The sequence below is a fragment of the Cavia porcellus genome, unplaced genomic scaffold (assembly GCF_034190915.1).
Source record: "Cavia porcellus strain 051 isolate PalLab524CR breed Dunkin Hartley unplaced genomic scaffold, mCavPor4.1 scaffold_2, whole genome shotgun sequence".
Classification (NCBI taxonomy): domain Eukaryota; kingdom Metazoa; phylum Chordata; class Mammalia; order Rodentia; family Caviidae; genus Cavia; species Cavia porcellus.
In genome coordinates, this window is record NW_026947485.1 from 75,657,462 (window position 1) to 75,677,132 (window position 19,671).

Genomic DNA, 19,671 nt, shown 5'->3' on the forward strand with positions numbered 1-19,671 from the left:
GGGGACAAAGGGGAGCCAGGCAGATCTGTAGCTGGCAGGCGTGGGGCTCCATGTCCTCTCCAGCAGTTCACTGCCCCAGTGCACAGCTGCAGCTGTGTAAGGGGTCCGTGGGAAAGGAGAGGGAGAGACAGAATGCATGCAAGCTGGGCACTTCAGGCTGGAGGATGGGTCAGGTTTGGGGCTCAGAGCAGATCAGAGCTGGAGCTAGTACTAGGGTGGCTTGGGGCCCTGGCCTGGTTTAAAATGGAGCCCAGAGCAGGATCTGAGAATATTCTCCACTGATTCTGGATCAAGGCTGAGGCAAGTGGAGGTTTGGGCCCAGGACCAAGTAGGAGGCAGGTTTTGAGCAGGGGGTTGGGGAGAGTGGCTTCCCCTCTCCCACGTACCCCACAGTGTCAGCTGGCTCCGGGAGCGTGTGATGGGGGGCCGGGGCCGGCTGAGGGCCAGCAGCAGAGCAGTCTTGGGGGACTCAGAAAGGACGGTGTTAAGGTGGCGGGAGGACAGGGAGCCGTCAGCACGGATGGCTGTGTCCCTGAGGACGACCGTGGGCCGCACGCTGCACCAGGTCTTCACATGGCCACCCACGTCAGGGTCTGTCTGCATGGCAGTGTCTGCCCGGCCCCAGCCTGGGCCCTGGCCGCTGGGCTCCTCGGATCCCAGGCAGGCATCTGTGCGGTCAGAGGGCAGGGAGCCCGAGCTGTAGGGGGCGCTGGAGGCATAGGAGGAGACGCTGGAGCTGCTCTCAGAGGCGGAGGCGGAGGATGGGTGCTGCGGCACCCGGCCGCTGGCTGCAGGGAGAGCGGAGGCAGTGCCACCTCAGGCCCTGGCTGGTTTGCTCCAGGGCCTGAGACTTCCAGGCCAATGGGGCTCGGGCTGGGGAAGGACCATCAGATTGCAGTTCAGTCACAGCTACTACAGGCCTGTCCAGAAAGCCACTTCTTGGTTCACAGGGGCTCCAGGCACAGAGCTGGGATTGAGTTTACACGTCCTCAGAGGGGCTCACAAGTAGTCTTGGAGACTCTGGGCTATGCCTTTTCCTTTGCCAGAGATCTGACAACCCCCTTGCCTCCACCCTCAGGTACCTGAGCCACTTACATCGGTCCAGCCAGCAGTATTCAGAAACCATTTCCTTGTAGGCAGGGTACCGGCCGGTCTCCTGGGGTGGGCATAGTAGAGCAGGAGGGTAGGAATGGGGAAGGAACAGAATGGGAGTAAACTTCTCAACTCCATCTCTCTCTCCTCTGAGTCCTCTGTGCTCTGGCCACATGGGCCACTTTATTTCAGAACATGGCAAGTTCCTTGCACCTCAGGGCCTTTGCACTTGCTCTTCCTGCCCCTGATTCTCTCCTCCTTCAGCTCACGATGCAGCTAGCGCATGCTTGTGCGTTAGGTGTCCCTCTCTCGGAGGGGCTGCCCTGATGCCTGGCCTTCCTTACTCCATAGTGCCTTCACAGCCATGTCACAGCCTGCAAGAACCTCACCACTGCCGCCCAGGATCAGAGATCCTGTCCACCCTATTCACTGCTGCAGCTGGCACAGTGGCCAGCACACAGTACATGCTTAAAAATACCGCCAGACAGGGGCTGGGGATTTAGCTCAGCAGCATAAGCACCTGCCTTGCAAGCAGGCAGTCGTGAGTTCGATCCCTGGTACCGATAATAACGAAAAAGACCAAAAAAAAAAAAAAAAAAAAAAGAAATACTGCCAAACAATAAGTGAGGGTCAGGAAAGAGTTTGCAAGGATGTCTGGGTGACATGAGGGGAGGGAGAGGCGGGGAACAGAGGCAGCTAAGGTGGAGGACACGAGGTGGCAAAGGTGTGGGAAGGAGAGGGCAGAGTGGGGCCCTGGTGGGGACTGGGAGGGAGGCATCAGTCCCTGCAGGAGCCAGGGGAAACACCTAACCCTGGGCCCTCCGAGACGCGCATGAGTGAGGAATCCAGCCATCTCCCCTGAGATCCAAGCCCTGGCTGCAGCCGGCCCTCTGCCCCACGCCCCAGAATGCCCACCGCCAGGTCCTGCCCTAAACTGCAGGGGCCCCGCCTCCTGCGGGGTGGGGCCGAGCTTCTCCAGTCCTAGGCCCCACGCAGAAGAGGCGCACGCAATCTAGGGGCCAGGCTGGGGCCAGGGGCAGCAGAAGCACTCACTGATTCGCTTATTGAGCCTCTTTAAGCCTCAGCTTCTTTTACTGAACAGGTGGAGAACCGTGCTCAGCCTCCTTCCCACAGCTGTGAGGATGGCACCAAGCACAGCTGAGGACAAGGGCTGGCGGGCCCCCACCCCCACCCTCCCCTCCCTGGCTCCTGTGGCCCCGCCCACCTTGATGGTTAGCATGATGTGTGTCTGGCTCTTCAGCACCTCCACTGCCTGGCTGTGGCTGATGTCGTCAAACCGGACACCATTGGCTGCCAGGACCTGGTCCCCCACTTTGATGCCGTTCTCCTCGGCCAGCCCACCATGGTCCACTCTGGGATCGGACAAGTGTCGGCTGTGTCCTCAAACTAGCGTAGGCCCTTTCTTTGAGCACCTCCGCACCACGCAGCGCCTTGGCCCCTTCCCAAGCCCCTCCTCTGCCCTGGCCCTCACTTGGACACGTAGATGCCCAGGCCAAACTCCTTGCCCCCACGGATGTTGAAGCCCAGGCAGAAGTCGTCAGAGGTCGTGTACAGGTGGACGATGCGCCGCATGCCGTCCTCCGAGCCGCTGTCGGATGGCGACGAGCTGCAGCGCTCCACCACCAGCCTCCGGTTCACCACGTCCACCCTGCACAGGGCACAGAGCGAGGGGTCTGCTGGGCCATTCGCTTCCCAGCAGCCCCACAACGCCCGAGGAAGGCAGCTGCGTGAGCCAGGCCTGGCAAGCTCAGCAGGACCTAGGGCTCGCCGGCTGAGCCTAGGTTGGGGAAACGTCCCACTCCCTCTGATCACTCATTTTCCTCCCTTCCTCCTTGCTTCTTCCTTCGTCTCTCTCCTCTCTTGTCCTCTTTCTTCCCTCTCCTCCCTGGGGATTGACCCACGGCCCAGAGCACGCTAAGCCCTTGCTATTCCACCAAGGCAGCCCAGGCTCCGTTTCTAGCCCAGTGCCCACGCAGAAGTTTCGCCCTGGGCCTGGGTCCCAGCAGCAGCGCAGAGGGTACAGGGCTCTGGCCAGACAGCAGAGCTAATGGTAGAGGGGCATGGCTGGGGCCGGCAGGCGCTGCTCACCACGTGGTCTTCTCCTTGGAGAACTTGATGCCTGGCACGCGACCCATCCGCCGAACAGTCATGTGCAGGCAGCTGCTGCTGGTCAGTACTTTTACAGCGCTGCCCATCGTGGTGCTTTCCAGACTCAGCCCATTCACCTCGGTGATCTTGTCCCCCACGCACAGGCCAGCCCGCTCTGCAGGGACGAGGTGGCACCAATCTCCCTTCCCAAGGGGTTCCGGGGGAACCGTTGTGCTCTTCCACCCACCCTGCCCGGGGCGGCCAGCCGTCAGCTCTGGGCTGCTCCAGCCTCTGCTGTGGGGGGTGGCACCTGCACTGGGCCCCTGACCCCACTCACCTGCACTGCTCCCCTCTTCCACTTTGCTGACAAAGATCCCCAGCCCATGCTCAGAGCCACCGCGCACACTGAACCCCAGCCTCCCGGCCGGGTTCTTCTCCACATGCACGGCATGGATGATGTCACTCTCATCGCTGTTGGCTGTGGGGGACAGGATACAGGTGGGAACCCGGTTCAGTCTGGGCACAGAGGCCCCGGGTTCCCCAACTTGAGGCCTGTAAAGGCTGGGCTATGGGCAGTCACACAGCCCTGATGGGGTGTGCATGTCAATTCCCATTGCCCCACGGGCCACAGAGATGTGGGCAGGTGAGCACGGCTGGAGAGTGGGTGCGTGTATGCGCATACGTATAATTTTACAGTGCCCACATTCTGAAAAACTCCTGCTACTCTGACAGTCAGATGCATAGAAAGGAAGTTGCAAGGTTCCACTTGGGGGCAGCTGAGGGAGCCCCACCCTTTCACTCACAGCAGAAATGAGTGCACCGGGACTGACTCCAAACACCTGGGGAGCTGTCCTGGGGAAGGCATGACACATGGTCCTGACCGCGTAACCTAGAGGACAGAACTGAGCCCACATAGCCAGACAAGGAGCTACAGAGCTTGAAATGAAAGTTTTCCCAAGCACTCTGCTGTCAGTGGGATGGGTTTTCTTTTTTTTTTTTTTTTTTTTTTTGTCTTTTTCATTTTTATCGATACCGGGGATCGAACTCACGACCGCCTGCTTGCAAGGCAGGTGCTTATGCCGCTGAGCTAAACCCCCAGCCCCAATGGGATGGGTTTTCTGGGAGAGAGTGAGCTTCCCATCTCTGGAAGTGTGTGGGCTGAGATGGGGGAATCCTGCTGTTAGGTCTGAAGGGATCTCTGAGTCCTCATCTGTCTCTCAGCTGTGGTTCTGGGGCTCGGGGCTAAGGGCTTCAGGAATTGCATGGCTGCCTGGAGAGAGCCCAGCCAGCACCTACCTCCCTGCCCGTGCTGGGCAGGGTGGAGGAATAGGTGCCTCTTAGCCAGATGAAGAGATGGGGTCAGGGGGAAGAGGGAAGGGGGACCAGCCCAGAGGCCTCCTGGGTAGTGAAATTCAAAATTCCAGGAGAGATGGTAAGTTGGTTCCCAGGTGAGAAGGTGAGATTTCTTCTCAGGCCAGGCTTACTCTAGAGGTCTTAGAGGGAGAAATCACACACACACACACACACACACACACACACACACACACAGCTATATACACTTCAATTTGATCTGGCAGAAATCAGATTACAGTGCATGGCCAGGGCAGCTCAGACAGGAATGCCCAAGGCAGCCAAGGAGCACTGGTGCAGGGCAGACACCTGGGCAAGCCTGGGGCAGCCAGCCAATTGTGCATCACACAGACTGGGGACATGCAGCTCATCCAGGGGCCACTCCCCCCCCCCCCCACACACACCTCTTTCCTCTGAGTCCTTCCCTGGGGTCCTGATCAGGCTGTGTCCATGAGGGCAGGCCCTCCTCTCCTGCTCCACCCTCCAGGCTCTCCACAGCTCTTCTCAGTTCCACCCCAGCAGTGTCCCCACCAGCCCCCTGCCTGCTCCTCCTCCATAGCCTCTTCTGCTCACTCCTCTTCCTCCCTGGGCATTGGCTTCCCTGACCCCCCGCCCCCGTGCTTTCCATCACACAGGCCAGCACTTGGGAGTCCCCTCTATCTGCAGTGCACTCATGCTGGCATTTCTAAGGCCACTCCTTTCCTCACAGCCTTTGCTCCTGAATATCACTATCTCTGGAAGCCTGAGCTGCCCATCGTAGGGCAGCCTTTCTCAGGCATGCAGCAGGGTCCGCAGCATTAGCCTTCAACTTGTCACAGAGTGCATTCCTGGGCTTCACCGCCAACACCCAGGACCAGAAGCCTGGGAGGCAAGGTCCAGGGAGCCTGGCCCACTCTGGAGTTTGAAAACCAGTCTGTGTTTCGCAGTTGTGTCACTCCAATTGTCCTTCTGGACTCTCCCATCCTTTGCTATCAATGGCTATTCATGTCTTGTTCATTACTTGTCTCCTTTCACTGAGCTGTAAGCTCAACTGTGGAAATTGCACATGGATTTTTTTTTTCCACTAGCACTGCCCCAGTATGCTGCATAGTGCTTGGTAGCTAAATTTTTTTTTTTTTTTTTTTTGTCTTTTTCGTTTTTACCGGTACCAGGGATCGAACTCATGACTGCCTGCTTGCAAGGCAGGCACTTATGCCGCTGAGCTAAATCCGAAGCCCCGAGTATTTTTTGAGTAAAGAGAACACATAGATGACTGAATGAACTAGGAGAGGAGAAAGTGCTGGTTTAGATGAAAGATCATGCATTTTCTTTTCTTTTGTTTCTTTCAAGATGGAGTCTTCCTAAGGGGCCTAGGATGACCTTAAACCGATGATCCTCCTTCCTCAGCCTCCAAAATAGTTGGCATTATAGCCACATACCACAGTACCAGGTTAGAGCATGCATTCGTTACTCTGGGACCAATTGAGTTTTGGTGCTTATGGGACCTCTGGGTTTCTCCCATCGAGAGACAAGTCAAGGAGGCCCCAGGTCTCCTTCATCAGTTACCTTATTGTCCTGGAGGGGTGGAGGTAGGACCATGGGGTAGGAGCTGTGTGAGTGGGAGATGCCTGTCCCTATGATGCAGGGAGGATTCTGCACTCGGGGTGGGGCCTGGTGGTCAGGTCGATGGCCCCAGCCTTTACTGCTACAAGCTGCTCCCTGGGAGCCCACTGCAGGGGTAGGTAGTGAAGCAAGTAGCCCAGAGCTTTTAGTAGCACCTCTCCTCAGGGTTCTGAAGCATGGGCATGGGGTGTGTGGAAGGGGAGGTACGGCAGAGCTCTTCTGACAGTCAGGGTGCTGTAGCACCTCCGGCCACCCAGCTCCTCTGGGACTTCTGTCTCCTGACAGAATGACAGTGGTGACCCTCAGTAGTGCACACCTGCAGTGGATGACAGGGCACACATGCCCACCTCGGGCAGAAGAAAGCCTGCTCCCAGAACCCCTACCCTAGCTGCCTGGCGGTGGGCAGGCCAGAGGGCCCTGGGGCCTACTGGAGACCCAGCATGGGGAGTTTCACTGAAGAAGAAAGAGGAGAGGAGCTGTAGATTCTTATCTGGTCCTGCCCACAGAAGCCCGGGGGGTACACAGGGCCCCTCCCCTCCCGCTCCATGTGGCATTCAAGGTCTTGTCTAGTTCCAGTTCTCTGCGATTCACCATCTGTTGCAGCACCAGGATATCTCCCAAGTGCCCTCCCCTGTGTGCTGCACTTTCTGCTTCCAACGTTTGTGGGTGCTAGTTGCACCCTGACACCAGCTGCTCTTGCAGGGGGGTCTCTGAGTCCTGGCGCACTGTACGGTTCTAGAAGGTGGAGACTGGGTATTGTCTATGCATGTCCCGTCTGAGTCAACTAGCGAAGCTTAGAACTGGTCTGCAACACGGAAGTGTCAGTCTCATACACTGTCCTGCCTTCAGGGACTGGACCTAGGTGCCCTCCCTGGCCCTCTGTCCTCCTGTTCTCCTCTTCTAAATATCTGCTGCTAGGCCTGCAGGCTCCTGTCCCCCCCCCCCCCCAGCCTGGGGACAATACTGGTCACACTGCTCTCTGTCCTGCCCAGAGGCACACCCCAATGGACCCCTTCCCAGCTTCCAGTCTGGCCTCCCGCTTCTGCCCCTGCTACAGTGCAGGTCTCTTTCTGCCCCACCAGCGCCTGGGCCCGACCCACCTTCGATGGGGGAGTTGATGAGGATCACTCGGCCCATGGGCGATGAGGCTCGGATTCCGCGGGGGGGCCCATTCAGCAGCCGCTGCTGCTTCCTCAGCAGGTATCGCGTTGCGGTGGAGCCTGAGTCGCTGCCCAGGTGGCCCCGGGAGGACAGGGAGCTCAGAGAGCCGGAGTTGAGTTCTCCCAGGCTCAGGGGGTCGAAGCCCGCCACGAACCCGCGCGCCATGGCGTGGCGGGGCCGGTGCGGCGCCCTACTGGCCCAGAACGGAGGCGGTGGCCCTCCAGCGACTGGCCCTCCGCTTCCCGCGCCCCATGGGCCTTCTGTGTCACCGGGCCCTTTCCAGACGGCGTGCACTCAGACCTGGGCAGGGCGCGCAGGAATTGACAGCGGATGTGAACGCTGTGTGCATCGTGTCGCCCCAGCCCCGGCGGCTCCTGCCTTCTCAGGCCCTAGGCACGCCTTTCCTACCCTGGACCAACTTTGGGTCCACTCACTGGCTCGGACCTCTGGAGCCAGTACATAACAAAGTGGATGGGGAGCCCTTCTGCACCTCTCATTTCCACTCTCAGCAGTCATCTCCCCATCCCCCGTGCTCTGCAGAGGCAGAGCTGAGTACGGAGACCGCAAGACCCTGGGCCTTCAAGCGTGTGAGAGGATGTGGGCTCAATCCCCAGAGACACCTCTCCCGCTTGTACGAGGAGGGTTCAGCCACGGGACAGAGTTCAGGACCCAAGATCCACGGGCGCAGGCTGCGGCGCAGGTGTGCAGACGCAGCGTGAGCCTCTCCTCACGCACGGGCGGAGGATTTGCTGGCGAGGACCCCACAACGCCCTGCGCAGACCCGCAGCCGAAGCCAGCGGAGCCGTTGCGGGACCCTGAGTGCAGCGCCCACCCCGGCCCTGCTAGACCGCCAGGCCACCGCCCTCGCGCTCTCACCTGCTCGCTTGCGCCTACCTCGCCCTTGCATCCCTGGCTCTGGCAGTCACCGCGGGGGACCCCGCCCCGCCCCGCCGGTGCAGGAGGGCGGGCCTGGGTGTCCCGAGCCCCCATTGGCTTGCGGGGCCGTCAGTCACTCCCGCTCCCGACCTCCCGGTGGGCGTAGGGAAGGATTGGTTCCCAGCCGACCCGCAGGCTCAGCGGAGTTCAGCGCTCCGTGGGGCTTGAGCTCGCAGGGCTAGGAGCGTGTGCAAACGGCGCGGGGCGGTGACTGGGTGAGTCGCGTGTGCTGTGTGCTGAGGGCGGCGGGAGGTCGGTGTCTCTTTGGACCCCCGTTCTGGAGAGGTGATGCTTGGTACCGCGGTCCCGGGACACAATGCATGTCCCCTCACGATGGCTCCAGACACAGAGGTTGTTCGAGGTTCCTGCCCTGCAGTCACTCAGTGTGTGGTCCCGGGTAAGGGCTGGGGACACCCGAGCCTGAGGACCCAGTGCAGCCGGGACTGCAGGGGGGGGGGAGCAGGAAGAGCCAGACGAGACAGGAGCTCGGCCGCGAAAGAAGGCGATGCCGAGGGGCTGCGTCGCGAGCTGGGAGTTCGGGGGAGGAGCCCGGGAGACTGGCAGGCAGACGGCGTCGCCGAGGCGTCACGCGGCAGACGGCAGCAACCGGAGCCCACAGCCACCCACCTGCGCGCCGCTCCCCGGACTCTCGCTGCTGAAGGGCGCTTCTAGCGGCCGGCGCAGGCACTGCAGGCGACGCTGCCGTCTACGTCCACTCCTCTTCTGCCTCACTGTGAGAGACAGGAGGCGAGAGATAATCCCCGCCTCAGAGACGATCTGGAGCTCGCAGGACCGAATCCCGAACTGGGGGTCTAGCGCCGTGACGCCCACCGACCCAGCCTCTGCAGAGCTTCGGCCGCCCCGGCGCTCCGCCCGCATCACGTGACAGACGGGGGGGGGAAGGGGGCGGAGCACGGCCCCGGAGAGCTAGGAGGCAGAAGCCGGGACTGCGTGAGTGCGGGCTGTGGGCTGTGGGCGTCGGGGAAGGGAGGGTGCGGGACCGTGTTTGGGAGGTGCTCACTCTCGGCCGTGGCGAGGATGTGGCCAGACTCAGTACACGGGACCCGTGGGAGCCCACAGGGGTTGGGTTGGTTGGGAGATGAGTGTGGGGTGAGGCTCCCTGTGGTGGCATTCAAGTGTTTGCAACCCACAGACAGGGGTCGTGTGTGTGTGTGTGTGTGTGTGTGTGTGTGTGTGTAACGGTCTTTGGTGTATGGGCATGGTGTGTAAAGGGTGTGGCCGTCTGTTTGCATGTTTGGTAGAGCTGTGCCTGTCTCTGTGTGGGCTGTGAATGTGTGAGGCGGGTGTGTCTTCTTGTGAGGGAGGAAGTGAGGTTGGAGGGGATTAGTCATTCTGCAGGATTTTGCCTAGCATGGCCAGATGGCTGCTCTGGGCTTTCCTCTCCGTGCTGGGTGGAGGGAGCTTCCACTGAACCCTGCTCATTCCGGAGGTAGGTAGTACCGAGAGAGGTGGATGGGTGTCTGTGCCAGCCCTGCCTAGCCAGGGAGCAGGGAGAGCCTCCGGTCCTTAGTGTGGATTGCAGGAGAGGGTCCTGGAAAGGGGCCCAGTGCATGCCTGAGTGCAGGGACCTGAATAACTTCTTCCTGAGCTCCAAGTATATACACCGCAGGGAGTCCCAGAGCCCTTGCTCTACTCAGTCAAGGGCTAAAGTGTGGGAAGCTTACCCCAACAGCCTCCAGGGTCTGTGTCCGGGTCTCAGAACAGCTTTGGGCTGCAGGTAACATGGGCATGGGTGTGTAATCATACGTATTTTTTTTTTTTTTATCGGTACCGGGGATCGAACTCACGACCGCCTGCTTACAAGGCAGGTGCTTATGCCGCTGAGCTAAATCCCCAGCCCCCAATCATACGTATTTTTGACCTTCCAGTGCTTATGGGTAGCTGCTTAGGATTAGTTGTTCATGCATGCATCAATCATGCACAGTTAAATCCCGTCCTGAAAATCTGCACCAGGCCGGAGCACAGGGAGATCTGTTTTCCTGGTCTGGTCTTCCCCTCCTCCTCTTCCAGTGGCTATAGGTCCCTCACCAGGGCATTGCCTAGGAAATTACTCCTCCACCTTGGCTTACCTACCTGCAGTCTCCTTGAGCTCTGGAAGGGACTGATGATAGGCTTAGGGACCAGGGGAAGCCAACAAACTTCCTCCAGGTGAAGCCTTTGGTCTGTCTTTGAAGCCCTCTGGTCCTTGTCCTTATCTTGCAGAAAATGGGTGAACTGCCCTTAGATATCAACATTCAGGAACCTCGCTGGGACCAAAGCACTTTCCTGGGCAGAGCCCGGCACTTTTTCGCTGTTACTGACCCCCGAAACCTGTTGCTGTCTGGGGCACAGCTGGAAGCTTCCCAGAATATTGTGCAGAACTACAGGTGATCCTTCCTCCACCTGACCCTGTCACCCCGGGGTTCTCATTCCTTTACATAATCTAGAGCATTTTGTACCTGCCTCCACAAGATGAGGGTGACCCTGCCCCACATCCCCCTGCTTCTTTGGCCCTGCCAGCCGGCATCTCAGACACCTATAGCACAGAGTTTAACTCAGAGAATTTCATCGTGTTTGGGTTGAAGAGGCGGCATTGATCTTTATGGGTGGGGGTGGGGTTGCCCATGCACTGCACGAGCCCTCTCCAGGGATCTTGGTCCCTTTTGCAAGACTGTAGGGATTCAAGATCGATTCCCAAGGAAGCAGGAGGGCACTCCTCTTGTCATCATGAGGAAAACTCTTTGATGCCTCTACTCTTTCCTGATCTATTAGAAACTACCATCACCTGTGACCCAATAGAAACTGTGTGGCTAGAAGGAAAGTGGAAGTGGAACCCCTATTTCTGGGGAGCTTTGGCTCTCCCTTCTAGTGATCAGTCTGCTGGAGACAAAAGCCTCCTTTACCCTGAGGTTGGGAACCAGAGTTCCTGGTCTTCTGCTCAGAGTTCCCTGGGAGGCAGATGAAGCCTGGGAATCTGCCCGTCAGTGCCATGTCAACTTCTGCAGGGCTGGTGTGGTAACCCCAGGACTCACCGAGGACCAGCTATGGCAGGCCAAGTATGTGTATGACTCTGCCTTCCATCCAGACACAGGAGAGAAGGTGATCCTCATTGGCCGGATGTCTGCCCAGGTGCCCATGAACATGACCATCACGGGCTGCATGCTCACCTTCTACAGGCAGGTCTTCCTCCCTGTCCGCTGCTGAGTGTTGTGCGCTGGAACATGCCTGGGTGACTGTGGGCTTCTCCCTGGGCCAGTTTGTATTAACAGTGGCCAGGGGAGGAGAGCTACTGCAGCCCCTTCCACCCTCAGAACTCAGCCTGAGAGAGGGGAGTGAGGGAAAAGCAGAGGTGAACAGAGGGGGTTCTGGGATCATTGACTAGGTCCCTCTGAAGCATCTAGGAATGGTCCCTGGGGTTTCATTACAGAGGCTCAAGGATGGGGGGGCACTGTACAGGGGGCAGGAGCAAATACTGAACTCTGGTTCCCCCAGGAAGACCCCCACTGTGGTGTTCTGGCAGTGGGTGAATCAGTCCTTCAATGCCATCGTTAACTACTCCAACCGCAGCGGTGATGCGCCCATCTCAGTGCGGTGAGACTCCGTCCCCGGGAAGCTGTGACACCCCGCCCAGCCCATGTGCTCTTCTGGCTGCCCCCCATGCCTGGGGCTAAGCTTTGCTGCAGCGTGCAGACCCTTTCTCTGCCTGAGGCCCTTTGGGAACCCACTCTCCTTCAGAGGGAGTGAGTAGGTATCTGAGTTTATGTGGGTGCTGCAGGGAGGGCCCCTCGGCCAGAGCACCTCCTGCACTGCATGTCTCTGAGGCATCTGAGCCACACACTGGACTTCATTTCTCCCTTGTGACCTGGTTCTTCTGCCCATAGGCAGCTAGGCACTGCTTATATGAGTGCCACCACAGGAGCTGTGGCCACAGCTCTGGGACTCAAATCTCTTACCAAGGTAAGCCCCCATAGGTCCTTTATCCAGGGCTTTTACCCCATTATCCTCCAGTCCTGGCCTGCAGCTCCCCATATTACTCCCAGGAGTCCCTCCACATCCCATGGCCCTCAGGGCACTGAACAACACTTTTCTTCCCCAGCACCTTCCTACCTTGGTTGGCAGATTTGTGCCCTTTGCGGCGGTGGCTGCTGCCAACTGCATCAACATCCCCCTGATGAGGCAGCGGTGAGTGGCCCTGGCCCAGTCATGCCAAACAGCTCAGCATGGGGAGAGCCCTCTCCCAGGCAGGAGCCTGTGAGCTGCTGGGCCTGCCTCAGTCTGAGCCTGTGTTCTGGAACAACCCTGTCCCCACGGATGAGAACCGGCCCTAAGGCGCTGTGAGATGGAAATAGAGCCAGGTCCAGGGATGAACAAGGTGCAGTTTACTGGGGACTCAGGGCCTAAGTGTGGTCTTACAGTAGCCTGGTCAGCAGATACATGATACAGAATGGTAAGGACAAAAGTGACTGATGGAAGCCAAAATATATTTAAGCTGTTATTAAAATCGGGCATAGTCCTGGTGTCTGGATATGGGTGGTAACACTCCACACCCCATCTAGTGTCTTTGCTTAGGATCTTCTGAGGGAACTGCAGGGAAAACTGGGCAGTACTAAGGGGCAGTCATGGTGGTCACTGCTTAGGATGGCTACAGTCATGGCAGGCTGGCCCCATGCCTTTGATCCTGGGGTGGGAGAACCAGCCTTTGGGTGTAAGAGTGTGTGAAGGGCTCTAAGGAACAAGCTGCTCATTTGGGCTTTGAAGGGGCCACTTGGGGCCTATCATCTGACCCCAGACCCCTTCTTTTCCTAGGGAGCTGCAAGTGGGCATCCCAGTGACTGATGAGGCCGGACAGAGACTGGGCCACTCGGTCACTGCAGCCAAGCAGGGTATCTTCCAGGTGGTGATATCAAGGATTGGGATGGCCATCCCTGCCATGGGTGAGGAGTTCTGGCTGGGACAGGGGAGGGCATGGAAGGCTTTGAGACAAGAGCTTTGAGGTTCTTGGGCCTCTGGAATCAGGCAGTAAGATTCTTGGGGGAGTGAGAGGATGCATGAAGGGGCCTTCCTCCTTTGGGGTTGACTTTTCTTCACTAAGTGCCTCTTCTGCCCCGCTCTGCCCTTAGCCATTCCCCCAGTGATCATGGACACGCTGGAGAAGAAGGACTTCCTGAAGGTGGGTCACTCACTTTTCCCGTTGTGGAAGCTCTGGGGGTCATCGAGGAGTGACAACTCCCAGCCCAGCCTGAGTCTGAGACTTGCCATCCCCTCTCCCATCCTGCTCCTTCCTTCCTTCAGCAAGAATGAATTGGGCCACAGGGAAGGGCATTGACAACAGGTAGAAGGACATGGCTTCTGTCCTGACACTGCAGGCTTCTGATGTACCAATGAACTGTCATTGTTATGCTTCATATCTTACTCATGCTGTCACTCACGGCGTCGCCTGCTAACAGATGCACACCCACACCCATGCACGTGGCACAGGGAAGACAGGTTCAGGAATACAAGCTCTGGCTGTGAAGGCAGCACAGAACGCAAAAGTCACAGTTCCTGTCCTCATGGAGATTATAGTCCAGTGCAGAAACCAATGAACACAGCAACCAGTAAACATAGCTTTGAGTTGTGGCTTTGTAGGAACCAGTGTGGAGCAGCTTGGATAGGCTGATTAGAGAAGGAGGTCTCTGCAGTCCCAAAGGATGAGAAGAAGCTAGCCAGGCAGAGAGGGCAGAGAGGTGTGTTTCAGTAGAGAAAGCATCCAATACGGAGGTCCTGAGACAGGAGTAGGCTTGCACACTTGAAGAACAGAATGGTAACTCTTATGACTAGGAGTGGAGAAGAGCATGTCAAGCACACTTGTGTTTGGAAAGGGACAGATTCATGCAGCTGGGATGAGAGGAAGTAGGGGTTCAGGACTGTTTCTTGGAGACAGCAACTCCAGCAGGAAGAGGAGGGGCCCAGGGAGCACCCTGGAACCGGCTGTAATAGTGGGAATGTGTGGGGATGCTGCGAAGTAGTGTGGGCCCGGCTAGAGGGCCAGCTAGGAAGAGGCTTGGAAGAAAGCAAAGGACCATGCGTCCTAGGGCTCAAAGGCAGGCTGGTGAGCATGAGCTGGAGGCAGTGGACAGCAGAGGTAGGGCTCACTCGGAGGAGGTTGGTGGGCACAGAGCCCTCCCATTGTTTCTGTCTTCCCACAGTGCCGGCCCTGGCTGGGGGCGCCCCTGCAGGTGGGGCTGGTGGGCTTCTGGTAAGTGCTCAGGGGCCAGCTGGGGGTACAGGGGAGTGCCTTGTCTGTAGCAAATGTGGGCAGAAATTTACTGCCTTTAAGATGATTCTGTACATAATCCACTCATACATTCAGCTGGTGTGGGGTATACTGTGCATATTAGGGGTGACCCCTGACCTTAAAGGTTGAGTTTAGTGAAGAGTTACAGTCTTCATCCACCAGAGAACCATAGAAATGTCCCTTTGATACCATCCAGAGCCTCTGCTCACTTAATTCCTGTTTCTGCCACTTTTTGGCTTGGGGGCCTCGGATCAAGACCTTGGGGACTCTCCTCAGCCAGACACTCATATCAAGGCGGGGTTTAATGTTCTAAAAAGGTTTTCGGGCTTCATTAGTCTTCACCATTAGGGCTGGGGATTTGGCCCAGAGCCTTTGCTTGCATGTGTGAGGCCCTGGCTTACACCCCCTAGCACCATAAAAGAAAAAAAAAAAAATCAACCTCCACCGCCAGGGCTGTTGGTGCTTCTGTGGGGTGGGGTGCAGGTGGGAACACTCTTCAGCCCATGTTCCACAAACTTTTCTAACACCTTCTTCCTCAGCCTGGTATTTGCCACCCCTCTGTGCTGTGCCCTGTTCCCCCAGAGGAGGTAAGTGTTACCCCAGCTGGGCTGGGGGTACTGCTCATCTCAGGACCAACTGGCCCTTTGGAGTGTTCTGGGGAAGCCTAGCAGGCCCTACACTGATTGGGGGCTGAGAAGCCAGCAAGTCACCCCTTCTGGATGCGAGAAGACTCTGGCCTGAGAGGAGCGTGTAGTCCAAGGCCATTAAGCTGTGCTCTTCTGTTGCAGCTCCATACATGTGAGCAGACTGGAGCCGGAGCTGAGGGCCCAGATCCATGAGCAAAATCCCAGCATCGAGGTGGTTTACTACAACAAGGGGCTTTGATGAAGCTCAGTCCCTTCCTTACTCCCTGGGCTGCTGCTTCAGGCCCACTTTGCTGTCTCTGCCGCTTGCCCATCTGCCTGGTACTCTTCAGCGAACGTGGTAGGACAGTAGCCATCGAGACCAGCCGTCCAGTAAGCTGAACAAGGAACCCTTTTCTCTCTCCTCTCTGGTTTCAAAAAAGCAGAGTCACACGATCCTTTCTGGACTACCTATACACATACGATCCTTGTATGTGTTTATACTTTTGGTCCTGGCAGCTAAGAGCAGACATGCCATCCTTGGGTAGTCTGATTGTCTGGCTTCCCAGGTTACAGGTGGGACTTCTTTCCCTAAACCATTCCACTGGCCATGTCACTTCTGACAGCATGGCACCAACATGGGCTGGATCATTCAGGTTTCTGATAACCTGGCTTCCAAAACTGGCTCAAGACCTGAGCTAGCAGAGGAAGGCAGATTGGGACCAGGAAGTGGGGGGCTTATGCACCCCTCAGTGCCACCCCACATATCCTGGAGTAGCTCCATCTCTTCTGTTCAAAACAAAAGAGCTGTATCCACCTGCCCCCCTACACTGCCACACGGCATCTGCGGCATAACTGTAGAAGTTCTCAGCCTGCTCTAGCACTGACTCAAGGAGCCCAGCTCCTCTGTCAACCTGAAAGCCACACAGGCACACAGGCAGAGTGAGCATCCTCTCCAGGAGCTGCCGCTGTGCTCCCTGCCGAGGGACTCAAGTGGGAAAGGTGCTCCCCCCCAATATCCCACATGTGCAATCTAGCGGTGGGTCATTGTCCCATCTGCCTTTGTTGGACATTGCCACAGCCCTCGTCTTAACCCCTTCCCTTCCTTTCCTTTTCTCTCACTGGGTGCTGGGGACAGAACCCAGGGCTTTGCATAAGCTAGGCCAGTCTTCTACCACTAAGCCCCACCCCTCGTCTGGCCTGCTCTCTTGGGGCTTGGACCTTTTCCATCTGCTGTCATCTCCAAGGGGAGGGCTGGGGCCTCGATGGATAAGCCAAATGGAACAGGTAGTGGTGAGTCCGGAGTGTAGCCTGGATGATCGAGACTCCAGTTCCTATTCCCTGTGGCAGAAGACCAGAGTGGGGCACAGCAGAGGCCCCCTGGGAACCTGAGAGATCACTTCCTGCTTCTGTAACCACTGCCCTGAAGGCCAACAGCTTCCACACGCTGGTCAGTCAATAAACTGCAACCCTGTCTATCTGCTGACCTGTGCTTAATTCTATTCCCTGAGTGCCCAGAACAGTCTCCTGCCTGCAGGTCTCTGAGACCAAGCCCTGTCTGCAGGGAGCCTCATTCCCCAGCAGAGGGTGCTTTGAGCTTAGATCAGCCTTGTCTGGCTCCCTTTTTATTCCCTCCAGAGATGGCGCCCTGCCTTCATTTCCACCTTCACCAGGCTGTGGGCTTTTTGGTTTCCTGCAGGCATATGGGATGGGGTGGTCACCTGTGGTTAGTAGGAGAGCCTCTGGAGAGAGGGAGGGGACAAGCCAAGGACTGCCCAATTCCATCAGAGAGAAGCTTTTAGGGGACCAACACTCCAGCATCCCCGTCATCAGTTTGCAGGCAAATAGGCCTATAAGAATCCCAGACAGTTGCCCTTCCCACCACCCCAGACCCCTGTACTCCTTTCATACTTCTGCAATCTTTTTTTTTTTTTTTAATAAGGTTGAAAGGTCCTGCCTGTGGATAGCTGGTAGAGCTACTATTTACCAACTTATAGTTGCCTCTCTTTCCTGAAGGCTTAGCTTTGGTAAACACAGGGCAGTTCTCTGCAGGGAATCAGCCCTCATCAGCCCTTTCAGCCCAGAGTTCTACTGGGTGTTGGAGATAAACATTGAGGCCATTCTCTGAGCAAATCTTAGTCTGTGGTCAACCACTCAGACCCAAGGTTAGCAGAAGTGTACTTGTTGGGGAGCCAGCGATACATGGGACCTGTTCCAAGTCCTGCCTTGTGACACCAGGCTCACAGGAGCCAAATGCTTTCAGTCTGTGCTCTCTTGATCTTTACAGCCACACCTGTGAGGCAGATGTGCTAAAGCCCATACATTTTTACTGAGCCTGGGGATTGCTGAGCTACAACTCCAGCCTTTTACTTTTTATTTTGAGCCAGTATCTCTGAATTGTCTGAGATTGCCTTGCACTTGTGACCATCCTGCCTGGGCTTCTGAAGTGGCCAGGATTATACATTCTGCCACACCTGGGAGGTCACGACCAGTGTTCGCAGAGACACTGGCTTGGCACAGGAAGAAAGCTGTCCACAGCTTCCCCAGTAGGAAGTGGGGTATGAGTGAGGCCTGAGACTTGGAAGCCATTGAACCCTGCTCTGTATGGCCAGCTGCCAGCCAGGCCTGAGGTTACTTTTCTGGTCCCTTTGACATTCTGGGTACTCTCATTTCTGGATCCAGTTTGTTTACACAACAGCAAAATCAACCCATCCCAAGTATACACAAACCTTTTCCTAAAGCCACTAAGGATTTCCAAGTCCAAGAGCACATAGCTTGCATATAAGCAAAGATTCGCAGCCTTGACTAAATATGGACAGCACTCAGCTGACCACTTGGCTCCATCGCAGTTCCTCCTTATGATGCTGGTCTGAGCAGTGCCTGGTGCCAGCCCCCTGAACTTCTTGACCAGTGCTGAAGCTGCCTTTGCAGCGAAGAAGCCTTTGGTGATCCCTTGTACTTTTCCTGGAGAATCTGTGTAGGATGAACCCATTTGCGCAGTAAGGTGTAGGAATCTGCAAAGCAAAACCTGGTTGTTTTATAAGAATTACCTATGTTCTGAAGACAGTGCTAAGCCACGTGAGAGAAAGCGGGCAAGGCCCATCAGGCTAGCCACCCTTCCTCTCTTTCCTACTCAGGCCCCACCAGCTTCGAAAATGTAGCAACAAGGCACTTCACAGGCTCTCCGGGGACAAACTTTCAACAGGCACGCTGTACTATGTCCACGACCCGCAGTTGGCCTTAGAAACTAGCATGGGGGTTCTCCCTGACTAGGGTCGAAACAAACCCCTTTTGCTTCTCAGCTTTGCCACTGCCCCAGAGCCGATTGTCCACAGGCAAGCCACGCCTCCTGGAGGAAGTGCCACGCCCTGCTGTGGCTCCTGTCACTCTAAACTAAACTAGGTTCAGCTCCAGTTTCCTGGGGAACAGCTTTAGAGCTACGGGCTGCTAGGCCAGCTAGGTCCACCAGCCCTCCGGGGTCTGCACCTGAGACCTACACTTCTGATCCCCGTCTTCTCTTACTTAGATCTTTGGCTGCGAAATCCTCCAAATCCCCTCCTCCTTTCTGCTAGGATTATTTCCAAAAGATGAAAAATATTTCCAAAAGATGAGAAGTATAAAATAAAAAGCGGCCTTTATTCTGAGAACACGGAGAGAGATGACTGGCACCCCCACCGCTGGCCTCTGGCGATCTCTGGCAGACACGTGGCGTGGGGGCATGTAAATAGCCTCGGTTTGGGGTGGAACCTAAGGCGGGCATTAGGGATGTACAGGTAGCCCATTGGTCCTAGGTTTGGCGTCATATGTAAATCTCCAGGGGCAGGAAGATGGCGTCACAGGTAACTTCCTAGGGGCGGGGGAGATAGGGGCTTCCTGCTTCCGGTTGAGGCTTTCCTGGCTACAGTGTCCTGTCTGGGCCAAAACCCTTTCATATCCTGTCTTATGATTATTATTATGAAAAGGGGCAAAGATTTCTCTCTTTAACTACTTCCTGGTGGCAGAGGGCGCTGTACTAGAGCCTAGGGGAGTCGACAGGATGAAGGTTGATGCCCAGGTAGACACTGGTGCCAGGTGTTTTGGCCAGGACAACTTCACTGGTGAATGCACGTATGTTAGACTGGAAAAACAAAGAGACAGATGTTATGAGGAATCATGGTACTGTCATATTTAAGGACCCAGGTGAGGTAGAGGGAAAGGTGCCTTTGATTTAGACATGTTCCACGGTAAGGCAGAATTCTGAAAACTAAGTGTGAGGTTAGGAGAGATGATGTTATGAGTGGTGATTACTCCCCCATCTGAAAGCATAAAAGTTAAAAAGGGTAGGTGTGTAAGACTTGTCTCTGGTATTCATGACATTGGAGTCTGTAGGCAATGCTGTTAAAGAGTCCTGCTGTAAAAATGATCATTAATAGAATGTAAGATATTAGGAACCTAAGTGGATAACAAAACATGACTTAGCCTATTAACTGTGGCTGCGAGGCCTTCGTGAAACGGAGATGGGTGAGCGACAGAAGATAAGAT

The 19,671-nt window shown here is 56.5% G+C and overlaps 2 protein-coding genes across 14 annotated transcripts in view; one reads left to right on the forward strand and one right to left on the reverse strand.

Moving 5' to 3' along the window:
- The window catches only part of Pdzd7 (PDZ domain containing 7), a 16,659-nt gene extending 8,310 nt beyond the window's left edge, over nt 1-8,349 (reverse strand). For 9 of the 10 annotated variants that reach the window (XR_010045919.1, XR_010045920.1, XM_063244038.1 and 6 more), the window contains exons 1-8: nt 8,191-8,323; nt 7,254-7,614; nt 3,539-3,679; nt 3,202-3,376; nt 2,585-2,761; nt 2,318-2,465; nt 1,096-1,156; nt 387-788 (exon numbers count right to left, since the gene is read on the reverse strand). Coding sequence is in view for 8 of the 10 variants with exons in the window: in XM_063244038.1 (XP_063100108.1) it covers nt 387-788; nt 1,096-1,156; nt 2,318-2,465; nt 2,585-2,761; nt 3,202-3,376; nt 3,539-3,679; nt 7,254-7,479 (1,330 nt within the window). In the remaining 2 variants the exon portion in view is untranslated. Of the gene's footprint in view, nt 1-386; nt 789-1,095; nt 1,157-2,317; nt 2,466-2,584; nt 2,762-3,201; nt 3,377-3,538; nt 3,680-7,253; nt 7,615-8,190 lie in introns of all 10 variants that reach the window. The other variant, XM_063244031.1, reaches the window with a different exon arrangement.
- Sfxn3 (sideroflexin 3) lies at nt 8,335-16,628 on the forward strand. Of its 4 annotated transcripts, none has more exons than XM_063244121.1 (11): nt 8,335-8,465; nt 10,474-10,637; nt 11,256-11,430; nt 11,747-11,841; nt 12,132-12,207; nt 12,347-12,432; nt 13,057-13,184; nt 13,371-13,420; nt 14,439-14,488; nt 15,067-15,114; nt 15,316-16,628. In XM_063244121.1, exons 2-11 carry the CDS (start codon nt 10,477-10,479, stop codon nt 15,410-15,412), a joined length of 966 nt encoding a protein of 321 aa, XP_063100191.1. In that variant the 5' UTR covers nt 8,335-8,465; nt 10,474-10,476; the 3' UTR covers nt 15,413-16,628. The 4 variants fall into 4 exon arrangements, with proteins under 4 accessions (XP_063100191.1, XP_063100185.1, XP_063100193.1 ...); XM_063244115.1 differs by lacking the exon at nt 8,335-8,465 and adding an exon at nt 9,069-9,201; XM_063244123.1 differs by lacking the exon at nt 8,335-8,465 and adding an exon at nt 9,487-9,700.
- The last annotated feature ends 3,043 nt before the right edge of the window (nt 16,629-19,671 follow it).

What these genes read in the sequence shown, in the direction of transcription:
- Sfxn3 (XM_063244121.1), top strand. Translation starts at nt 10,477, where the DNA reads ATGGGTGAACTGCCCTTAGATATCAACATTCAGGAACCTCGCTGGGAC. An exon ending in GACTCAAATCTCTTACCAAG is followed by an intron (nt 12,208 to 12,346) that starts GTAAGCCCCCAT and finishes TTTCTTCCCCAG; the next exon opens with CACCTTCCTACCTTGGTTGG. An exon ending in ATCCCCCTGATGAGGCAGCG is followed by an intron (nt 12,433 to 13,056) that starts GTGAGTGGCCCT and finishes TTCTTTTCCTAG; the next exon opens with GGAGCTGCAAGTGGGCATCC.